At 26.8% G+C, this 12,613-nt stretch overlaps 1 protein-coding gene across 1 annotated transcript; it reads right to left on the reverse strand.

The window, feature by feature from the left end:
- Positions 1–9,078: 9,078 nt before the first annotated feature.
- On the reverse strand, positions 9,079–11,268 carry LOC126666976 (heat stress transcription factor A-6b-like). Its single transcript, XM_050359916.2, has 2 exons — positions 10,678–11,268; positions 9,079–9,992 (listed from the first exon to the last, which is right to left on the reverse strand). Exons 1-2 carry the CDS (start codon positions 10,978–10,980, stop codon positions 9,282–9,284), a joined length of 1,014 nt encoding a protein of 337 aa, XP_050215873.1. The 5' UTR covers positions 10,981–11,268; the 3' UTR covers positions 9,079–9,281.
- Between the last annotated feature and the right edge of the window lie 1,345 nt (positions 11,269–12,613).

The following is a 12,613-nucleotide window of genomic DNA, read 5'->3' on the forward strand; positions in this document are numbered from 1 at the left end:
TCCCTTTATTATAAATGAGTTCAAAATTTAATTTATTAAAACATCTATTAACTAATATAGTTATGTTAGTATTTACTTGTAATTTAAGATAAAACAATATTTTCTTAATATGTACGATTTTAGCTATATGGACAAGTAAAAAAACGGAGACAGTAACATATTCAAGTTATGGTAATAAATTAACTCATTAACACAATTAATTAAACAAGTTTAAATGTAATTTTTTAAGGATTAGACATGTTAAACCTTATTTTTTGGATAAATGATGGGTATATTAGCACAATCACAAACACGTGATTGGCAAAACCTTTTTAACCTTTATTTTTCATGCTTTAAAAAAATTAGTCTGTTTTTTTTTTTTATAAATGAAACAGATTAGTCTGTTTATAATCTGAATCCGTATAAACTCAATTCAAACTCGCTTGACTTCATATCATACTGTATCGTATTGTTTAAACGAATGATGTCTGAAATTGTCAAGCCTGCTTAATCAGATTCCCACCTATATTAAATTCTCCTTAGCTTTTTCTTTTCTGTTTAAATGATACCAAATTTTACATTGTTCTAAAAGGAGTACTTGTTTAGGCACTATTACTTGTTTAGGCACTAAGCAAACCTTTAATGGTAATAATACGAGGATTCTCTCATCCATTAGATCCTACTTTAAGAAGATATCCACAATTTTACCTCCAATAATTCATCAACCAGCTAGATTAGTCATTCTCGCATCAACTGAGCATGATGGATAATGTTGGAGATATTTATTGTTGTGAATTTAACAGACAGATATATCTTCAATACTATATATAAAAGCACGGATGGGAGGGGGACAGACAAATTTACCGAATAATTCTTATTAATTTATTACTAAATAAAGATTTTATAGTCATGTACTAATTAGTTATTTAATTAATCATTAAATATATATTATAATTAAAGTCCTCATTAGTATAGATAGCTAAATTATCTCCTATTTAGTTTTTGAGACAGATAAACATTACTAATTTTTTTTTTGATAATTAAGGGAGGGGGGAGCGCTTGTGGGAGAAATCGAACCCACGACCTAGCAGTTTACTGCTCAGCGCTTATACCATTTGAGATACAGCTCATTGGTTAAACATTGCTAATTTAATATAAAAAAAATAGCTAAATTGTCTCCAAATTAGTAGAAATAGCTATATTTTAGTTTGATTGAAGTTGAACTACAAAATCAAGATACTGCATTTAATTAATATATTATTATTTAAATTTCTATCCCATTACTATTATAAATATAATTAATAAAATTAAGTTAATTATTTAGTTATGGTTATTATAAAACTAAACTAATTCATAAAATATTTATATTGAATTTTTTGTTTACATTATATTGACGAGTCATATTACGAGCCACGTGCGTAGCACGTAAATCGAGACTAGTTTAACTAAATTGATAAAAATTTCTTTAAAAATTATAATAGTTTGATCTGTTAATTTTGTAATTTATAACAATTATATTCAATTTTCAATTTAAATCTATTTAAGGATTTATTCTTATAATTGGCGATTTAGTTTTGATTTTATAAATGGTTATTTTATAAAGTTGATCTTTCATTTTAGTTATGCGGCCGAATTAGGAGTCGGCTGGGTTTGAGAGTCATGCGGCCGAATAGGTTTATAAATTAAAAATTGATGGATCGAATTATCATAACTTTTTTTATTATTTTGATCAAATATATGGACGTAAGTACTAGTAAATAAATTCAAAACTTTGTTGGTTGTTGCAATTTTAATTAAAACTTTTAATTTTTATAATAATGTTATGTTTTCATCATTTCGTTTCCATTCCGACTAAATTTTTATCAATTTAATTGATACAATTTTTAATTCAGTGAGTAAATAATAAAGTTAAAGATATGCAGTGCCCTGCATAGGGTGGTTTTGGCCATTTCATAGCCAAAGTCACCCCATCCCCTTAAATTTTCTCCTGTCAACATAAATAAATAATTATTTATCATATATTTTTAGTTTTTATGTTTATTTCCTTTCTTTTCTTTAATTTTCTATATATCTTATAGGATTTTTCTTTCTCCAGATTGAAGCTTCTACTAGTCGACAATCTTGTCTTAATCGTTGGATCGACGATTTTGAAATATTTAGTGTTTTCTCTTTGAAAGATCAGTCTCGAGTTTGAAAATTATACCACCACTTTATATCCAGTTAAAATTTTCTTATTGTATATTTTTAAATTTGTATTCTATTTCATTAGCTAAACTAGATCTATTTATGATTTAGTTTTTTTTCATATTTGATGTAATAGACTATTTTGGATGACACTTTAAGTAGTTGAAATGCCCTATTTCGATGTATTTATCCAGCCCGATATTGTGGCTGAATTTAAGACTGTAATGGTCGATTATCAATAAAAAATTTAATTTTTTCGGTAGAAAAAAGTAAATAATAAAGTTGAGTGGTGATGAATAGCATATTGAATGGAGTTGTGGTAGGGTTAGCGTTTGGTGGTGTTACCAATAATGGTCATAAAAGGAAAATTGCAATGGAGTTTTTCACAACATGTAAATCTTTGTGAGTCTTTTCTTGCTTTCTTTCAAAAGTAGTGAGCAATGTGCATGTTCTACTTACAATTGCATTTAGTGGTGTCATTTACACATAAAGAATGTCTTCAATTTATAAGTCTATTTTTGATGGAGAGATTAGATTATTGGTTAAAATATATTCCAAAAAATTTATTTTTAAATTTGCTAATAAAATTCATTTACAAGTTTGTTATTAGAATTTATTTAAATTGTATATTCTAAATTCATTAAATTATTTATGCTTGCTTTAAGTTCTAACAAAATTACAAATGATTTCAAAAAGTAACCTATTTTAAGGTTCCTGAAATTTAAGTTTTTAGTTTATCTAGTCCTTAAACTTTCATTTGGTCTTATCTAATCCTTAAATTTTATGTTTTAAATTTATCTGATCTCTAAACTTCCATTTGGTCTTATCTGATCCCTAAATTTTGATTTTTTCGCTTTCTCGGGTCCTCAAACGGATGAAAATTCAAAAATCATATAAACTAAAAAACATAAAATTTTGGGACCAAATAAGATCAAATTAAAGTTCAGGGATCAAATAAATTAAAAGCGTAAAGTTTAGGGACCAGATAGAACTAAATGAAAATTTAAAGATCAAATAAACTAAAAACGTCAAGTTCAGAGATCTTAAACTAGATTAATTTTATAATTTATTGTGCTAGCTAAAATTCACTATTAATATTAAGAAATTATTAGATCTAATATACATCATCTCATCTCCAACTTCACCTCGTCTCTAATTTCAAAGGATTCAACATTTCTTTCTCCAATAATTCCCATTTGAATTTCTTAATCAATAGTAATATTTTCAATCAGATTTAAAAGAAAAAAATTATCAAACCCTACGATAAGGTTAGCTATATATTTAGCATTAAGTTCCAGATGGGTGCACTTCTGTTCGAAAACGTCAATATTGTGAAATCTTTGAATTTATATAATAGAAAGAAAATGAAGGTTAAAATAATAAATATTGATCATATTTTATTTGATATTAGTGACTAAAACTTGTATATTATTATTGCTTTTTATTTAGTTTCTATGGCTCACTATACATATATTTTATTGAAATAATGTATTTGAATATTGTTATTATATTTAGGCTAATGGTATGAAAAAACCTCCACATTTTAGTCCTTTTTCGTTTGCACCATGACATCGTAACATCGTCAATTTCAACTAAATTCACACTTTTTGTTTTCAATTGCACCCTCAAATATTAAAATCCACACCTTTTGGTTTCCATTGCACCCCCGAGCATCAAATTGACCTCTTTTTCAATACCCCGTATTTTAACATATATTTTAAATAATCCTCAATGTTTAAATTAAAACAAAAAAATTATATTTATAACAATAATAATATTTATCTGTATTAAACAAAAAATTATTAATGGATTTTAAATTTTATGAAAAAAAGAGTTTTTTAGTTTAAATATAGCAATAAGAAATATTTAAAATATATGTTAAAATATAAACTATTGGTTTGAGCTTTTTGTAAGTGAAAAGAGATAAATTTAATGCTTGAACGTGCAATTGAAAATGAAAGATGCGGATTTTAGTAAAAATGGCGATTTTATAACATCATGATGCAAACAAAAAAAGACTAAAAAATGGATGTTTATTCAGACTATTAGCTTTATATTTATTATTATTGCTGAAACTCTTACTTAACATATTTGTATTGTGTTTATGTGTTGAAATTTCATTAGCTCTGAGAAGAGTGTCCGGCCAAGTGACAGACAACGAAGAAGGAATCCATCTTACACAAAATCAATTGGAGCTAAAAATTATTAAATTCCTCCCTTAAGTGCTCCTCCTTCTCCCAATTATAAAAAAAAAAAGAATTTAAAGGTGGAGGAGTTCTGAGAGAATTTTCTTACGTCAGGGTGCGATTGAAAAAAAAATTAAAGATGGAAGTTTTTGAATGATTAAGCCTTATATATCATGAGTGTAAGATTGTCAGGGCGGCTAGATAGCACGGAAACGGAAACGGGATACGGAAACGATACGAAATGGACACGGGGAAACGAAAGTTTTTCAAAGTGAAGGACACGAAACGTGGGGGAAACGTGTAAATAACAAAAATGTAGAGATATATTTATAAAAATATTATCTAAATATTTATGATAATTAACAAAATAATTCATTTTAATATACTTAATATTTAAAATTTTATAAAAATATAAAAAAATATATAATATAATTCAACACAAATAAATATATTTGATGTATTATGAACAATGCGAATGTAAAATCCATGGGTAACTAGTTACATTTTTTTAAATGTGGATAATAATTTTAATTTTTTTACAAATTTTTAATTTTTATTATTTACGGAAACGGTCCAAAACGTTTCGTACGGGTGTCCAAGAATTTTCGGTTTCCGAAACGTTTCCAAAACGAAAAACGCAACTTTGTCGAAGTTTCCGTGCTTCTTAGCCGGACGGTTAAGCCTTTTGACTCTTATCATATCATATAAAAAATTCATTGATTTTGGGAGTGTCAAGTCAAATGATAAATAGTGGGAATTGAATTTGATTAATAAAATATTAATATACCAATCGATACCAAACAATAATTTAAATTTTAAAATGATAACAGTTTCTTAAGCTTGTATGCAAATTTAACGAGAAATTATACAATGAAGGATATTTTTTACAAGATAAAATATTTAATTAAAATTTCGAATTACATTAAATAAAAAATTATTGTATTTAAAATTAATTCCATACTATAATAAAATCAAGTTTTATCTAGAATACATTTGATGAGTAAATGAATTTCACACTAGAATTAAACCAAAAACATACATGGTCATTTCACTTTTATATAAACTTTGGTTTAATTTTATTTTAAAATGATATTTAGCGTTCATTACTTAATACATATCCAAAAAGAATAAACTTAAAATTCATTTAAAATAAAATGAATTTAAAGTAATTTTATTCTAACTAAATATTGATCTAGCTAAATAATTTATTTCTCTAAAACGTGTATTTATATATTCTATATATATTCATTAATCTTTTATTTTGAATATTAGAGACGTCTTTTATCATTATTAAGAAAAACTCGTTATACTTGAAAATTTCTTTAATGATTTCATCATTTTTTCTAGAATTTGAATTAAGATGTTTTTTGATAATTAGGGAGGAGGAGTGTGTGTCGGAGAAATCAAAACTCACGACCTAACAATTATTATTCAACGCTTATGTCATTTGAGCTATAACTCATTTGCAATTTGAATGAGAAAACCAATTCAAATCCGAAATTTTGCTTAGCTAATATCGATCAACCTCATAACCACTTGCGCATTCATACAATAGAGATGCTGTTGGTCCCCTTAATGCCCAAAACATGATGACCACCTTCCTGTTACAATTTACATATCTTGATTATGCTTGATATTAGACTTCCATAGCTTTCTTGCTTATATAGGATCTTGATATATTGTTATATCTCAATTCAGTACTATAACTTCTTTTGAAAAATTAATTAATATATTTACAACCATGATAAAATTGATAAATCTATTTTTAAATCAAAAATTATGATAGTGTGGTCCAATAATTTTATATTTTAAGCCAATTATATCCAAACGGAAAATAAGAAAAGAGAAAACTAGTCTAATATTAATGACATTTTATCATAATTCACAGTTTTGTCTATCTTTTTTAAAAATGGAATGATATGATCTCCCATTTTTATTATTGTTGACAATTTATCATTTTATATATTTTTAACTTAATTAACCAATTTAATTAAATTTTAGTTTAGTTTAGTTTAGTTTTTTAAATTTATTTTTTTAATATGAGTAAATAAAAATTATATTTTATGAGATTTAATGAATTAATGATTTTAATTTCAATTTTTAAAACTTTTTAATGTTTTAAATTTTTCTTTTAAAATAAATTTTTGTTGTAACAGTTTTTAAGTTTAAAAAAATAAAAAAGCAAAAACAAAATAAAAATTAATAAACTCAATAAACATTTTAATTGGATTTGTAAAATCACAAGATCTTACAAAATACATTTTTTATTTATACTTATATCAGTAATAAATTTAAAAACTATATTTAATTTATTTATTTTCAATTAAATCCCTTAACTCAGGTAACTAACACTAATAATTAACGAATAAAATTAAAGTATTAATGAAAATAAAGTGAAGGTGATTTCTAAACAAAAGGGATGAATCTATAAAATATATCATATGCGAGTGATTTCAAAGTGATTTGCTCAAAGTTTAATTTATAAAAAAAATTAAGTATGTTAAGTTATTTTATGACTGAATTATTCCTTATTTGGAGAAGATAATAACCTAATAATTTATAAAATTTTAATAACATATAATGTAATAAAATTAGATAGATTATTCTTTTAGATTTTAATTAAAAAATCAATTATGAACTAATTTAGCATAAAATAAATTTAGAGATCAAAATATATTATATTTCTCTTAATTTTTTATTTTAATTCATTATTTTGATATAAGTGACATAAATTATAAAATATTGGAACAAGCTAACAAATATTTATATTTTAAATTTATGCCTATCAATTTATTATAATTTTATATTTTATTAATTCATTTTTCTAATAAGATCTTCATGTTCATATTTTCGAATAAAGGGTCAACGCGCCCCTTAAACTTGTGATACGGGGTCATCTACTTCAATTTATACTTTTTTGAACAACTAATCTCAAAACTCTTCATTTTTGGATCAAATAACCCTATAATTGTATTTTTAAAACGCGTAAAATACAAATCGGAAGTGAGGGATGCAAAAAAATAATTAGATATTTTCCTAATTGTTGCGATATAATTATCTTAAATTTATTTTTTGAAATAAAAATATAAATTATGATGTTATTTGATACAAAAATAAAGAATTTTAGAATTAATTGTTTAAAAAAATATAAATTGAATTAGATGATCCTGTGTCACAAGTTCTACGGACGCGTTAACATTTTGGTTTTATATTTTCACACATTGACATAAGAATGTGCTAGAGTGCCTGCAGCAAATAATTGATAAAAAAAAAAAAAACATAACCCTCCTGAAGTTTCTACAAAATTGTAAAGAATCAAGCTTTAATCATTTCGGTAACACCACCAACAGGCAACAGAACAGCTCACTTCATGACAAAATAATAAATTGTATTTTATATTATAGAACTGTGTAGAGCAAGCACAAATGACAAATTAGGTGTATAAATAAATGGCTTAAGGTCTGAATAACTACCGACCTTTCAATTTTTTTTCAATAGCACCCTCACCTTGTAATTTTTTCAATAGCATTCTATTTTGTATTTTTGGCTTCAATAGCACTCTAAATTAAAAAAATTAGATGATTTGATTATTATAACGATGAAAATTTTCAAAAAAACTAAATTTAAAGGTGAAATCATACTTTTTTCTATTTGAACACTTTTAAACAAGTCCTTTAACTTAAAAAAGTTCAAATAAGTCCTCGATAAATGAGTTTAATTTGATGATATATGGTGCTATTGAAAGTCAAAAATACAAAATAGGGTAAAATTGACTGTTTTACAAGGTCGGGGTGCTATTCAAAGCCAAAAATACGAAATAGGGTGCTATTGAAGAAATTACAAGTTGAGGGTGCAATTGAATTTTTTTTGAAAGGTTGGTAGTCTTTCAGACCTTAAGCCTAAATAAATACAACATATATAGTCTGACAGAAAGAGCAGCTTTAGTTGCAATTCAGTATGAGACCTGAAGTGAATTCAAAGGAGTAAATTAAATATCCTTCATTTTTTATTTATTTTTTTGACATAAATACCATCCAATTACTAGAGCCTCATTTGTTAAATATTAGTTACAGAACTGGAATTTAAACGTATGATTTTCAAATACACTTGAAAACGCTTTAACCAACTAAACTAGGGATCACCGGCAAATATTCTTCATGACTCACTAGCTTAAATGTGATTGGGTATTTAATTACTTGCATCTGAAACAATCTCATTGCACCTCAAGAATTTATATGTATATATAGCTTATTTTCAAGAAATGCTACCAAATTAACTTTCTTGATAGCTTTCTTTAGTGTGATCCCATTTGTAGGGGCGTAATTAGAAATTTTAGTATATAGTGGTTAATTTATATAAAATAAAATTTGAGAGGCTAATTTTATAAAAATTAAAATTAAATGACTATAGTAAAAAAAAATTAAAAAGATAATTTTAGCAAACTAAAATTTGGGAGCAGCCGCTAATTCAGCCAAAGGTGGATCGATGATGATACAACAAAAAATTAAAAAGATAAATTTTATCAGTGGAATTGGAATGACTAAATGACATGAGCATTTAATTTACCTATAATCTCTTGATCTCTCTCTAATTTTGATTTCATTATAACTTCTTTCTCGTTTTCTTGAAAATTTTGGATGACAGCTCGGTTAGTTCTGCCATTGATTAAAAATAAATCAAATGACTAATAATGCATTTTATTGATAAAATATTAGGCATGTCTTCGTAATTTTCTTGTCAAATATTCAAATTATTTGCAGTTAAACTTTATTATAGTAAATATATAATGATATCTTGTGCAAAACATTATCAAATGAAATTTTGAAAGATCAAATTCTAGATCTTCCGTCCAAATCATAAAAACTCGGATATCATGATAAAATAATCAATTCACTCAAAAATTTAATAGATGAGAAAAACTTAATTTTTTTTTTACTTTGGAGTAGAACCCAAGTAACCAAGCTGTTCTACCAACACATCTACATCTTCCACATCACCACCCAACAAATCCATTTCTTCCCCATTCCCTTCATTCCATAAATCATCCCAAAAACCATCTTCATCAAGTTCTTTAATAACTTTGCATGTATGTTCATCACCTTCCACCTCCGGAACTTCGAATTCCGAAAGATCACCAAATTCCTCATCAGGTTCAATTTTCACAAAATTTTCAAATTCTTGATCAACTTGAACACAACTACTAGGCCCTGATTGATCTATAGGCCGCCTCCTTTTTTTACTAATTGCATCTTCTAGCTCCTTGTCCTTTTTTTGAGCCATTTTGTAAACAAAATTTGGATTTTGCATGGCTCTAGCCAAGAATTTCACCATTTGTTGCTGCTTTGATTCTGTCCTTTTAAGTCTATGTTCCATTAGTTGAACACCAGCTTTAGTAGTCTGTTGTTGCTTTCTAAGCTTCACTATTTCCATTAATAAAACTTGTTTATCTCGCCTTAATCGGTCCATTTCCGCGTCGAATCCAAATCTTCCAAGCTCAACACAAGGATCTAGAGATTCTTGAGAAACTTGATGAGGTTGTTGAGTTTTTCTCCTTCTTCTGATATTCTTGAGGAGATGTTTTTTCCCTCTTAGAAACCCTTCATTTGCAAACTCCCATCTATCTGGATCAACCTTTCTAAACCCCTACATAAACCAAATTTGTTCTTCATGACTAAATCCAAAAAAACAAACTAATCATCTTTTTAGAGTTAAAATATTTATACCTCTTTGTAACATTTCATTATATATACTAATTCGGATTAAAAATTGCTAATGTGGCAACGAAAAATTGAACTTTTTTATCGCCTCATAAGCATTTTTTGGTAATAATGACCTTATGTAAGTATAAAAGTTCAATTATGAAACGATACTAATCGTTCTGTAAATCCGTAATTTAGCAACCGCAAAGCTTTGCCACTTTTATTATCTTTGAGTCAAAAAAATTGTGTGAACTCTCGAGCACACTCAAGAACTCACATAGCATACAAAGCATCAAATGTCAAACACTGATAAAAGTTTTGACAAATTATTAAATTCATAACTATTATTATATTCAAATCATTGATTAAACAAAATGTCCACATTAACAAATAGAAAAATAAAAGAGAACCAACTAGATCTTACCAAAAAAATAATTAAAGTTCATTTCTTTTTTAATATGTCAATAATATTCATTCCAGCTCCTTCAGGATCATGAGAAATTAAGCATATTCCCATTTAGAACAAAAATAAATAAATAAGAGAAACACGTGAAATTACACTACTACTAATCCAAACAATTTCTTGAAGATAAAATCTACAAAATTTATTTAAAAATAAATATACTCACATATGTATTAAGCTGCCTAACAAAGCTTGAGAAATTATTATGCTTGAAGTATCTAGGCAAAAGAGTGATGGAAAAAGCCTGTGAATCCCAAACAATAAAGCTATTGTTACCTCCACTCCAAGAAACTATATTATTTGTGTTTATATCCTCAACAAGATCATATGTTTTCGTAAGAAAAGGCGGAGGACCGCCATCGTGAAGTCCCTCCATTGGTTGAGGTGCTGCGAGATCTAACGACGAGTATGATGATGATGATGAACTAGCTCCAGCATACTCTTCTTTTACGCGGCTCATGCGATTCATGATTCGAAAAAAATGTGGAATAAGGCAAAGATTTGAAGTGTGTTTTGGTTTTTTTCTTGTATTTGAGTATGAAGTTGTGAAGTTTTTCTTGTTGGAATGTTTTTACTTAGGAAAGATTAGATTTATGTTTCTCTTGAAAGAATTTAGAATATAGAATAGAATCAGTAAGAAGTAGAAAGGGTATGAGAAATGATCAAAGGAGGATCGATGCAAAAGGAGCTAAAAGAGGTAATGACTCAATGAGGTATTTTTGGTTTTTTATTAGTTTCTTTCTCCTTTTGGGAAAGTTATTGGTTATTTGCCTCATTATTTATTTCAAAAACAAAGAAACCAACGTTATCTTTTAGAGCAAAGGGTCATCCCGGTCCTTTAATTTGTGTGTCATAGACAATTAACTCACATATAATCATACTCTATATATCTAGATCAATTATGTATAAAAAAATTCAAAATGATCAAGTTTAAAAAACAGGATGATCAAATTTTATCTTTCATGAACTTCGATATACAAATTTATGAACTACAGTGACCCTCTATTTTTTATAATTCTGTATTTGGCTTAAGTTGAATTAAAAAATATTTTTAAATAATTGCATCAAATTAATTTAAAAGCATTTTAAGTATTTTAAACTAACTTTTTGAAATTAATTAGGTTGATTTTTTGTTTCATTTTTTTTAATTTGTACCAAATATGATCAAACTTTTTACTTGTAAAGTCAAAATCTGATCAATAAATTTTCTTCTTTTAATTTCAAGCAAAATCGAATTTATCATTTCACTTTTAGTTCAGTTATTTAATTTAGATTTATCTTTGAGCAACTCTACTCATATCTGTATGGGACCAACATATATCTACAATAATTCACGTTAATTATTCTTGTCTTTATTTTAATCTTTATTATCTCATAAATAGGAAAAAGAAATTAGAAAATGCAAACTATATAATTAATTATATATATTGACCTACTTTAATTTTTTTTTCTTTCTGTTCCATAAGACCTCGCTTACTTATTTAGTTAATAATATATGGATATAGCGACCAATGAGAGTTGGTCCAAGTGATAAGCGGCTTGCTATTGCTTAAGTAAGGTCTCGGGTTCGAGTCCTTGTGAATGCAGAAAATTCTCACTGGCAGACTCATCAACCATGCCAGGTGTGCGACGCGGGTCGGATCCGGATTAGTCAGGGCGAAGCCTTGAAAACCAGATGGACTTACCAAAAAAAAAATATGGATATAGCGATATCACCGCCCATAAACCCTTCCCAAAATATATATAGAGCTTTGATAGTGTTTGTAGGCAAAATATCTCATTGAATTGTTTGAAAGAGAAATATCTAGGAGACAAATCATAATATAAGTTAATTAATCAATTTATTTGCAGATTTTAATAATGAAACGTGGCAATATGTTATAGACCAAATATAGTCCCACCTCCTTTGGACCATAGGATCCATTAATTTATTTGTAGAAACGCAATATTTTATTAAAAGGATCGTAATAATATTGCCTCATAAACCATCCAAATAGAGAAAAGCACATATCTAAAAAAAAGTTGAATTTATTTGTGTCGGTAATTTTGGCATATTGAAACGTGTCATGTGGTTTGGAACATTGGCCATAACTGGCCCTTAA

This window comes from Mercurialis annua, linkage group LG2, assembly GCF_937616625.2.
Source record: "Mercurialis annua linkage group LG2, ddMerAnnu1.2, whole genome shotgun sequence".
In the NCBI taxonomy this organism is placed as follows: Eukaryota; Viridiplantae; Streptophyta; class Magnoliopsida; order Malpighiales; family Euphorbiaceae; genus Mercurialis; species Mercurialis annua.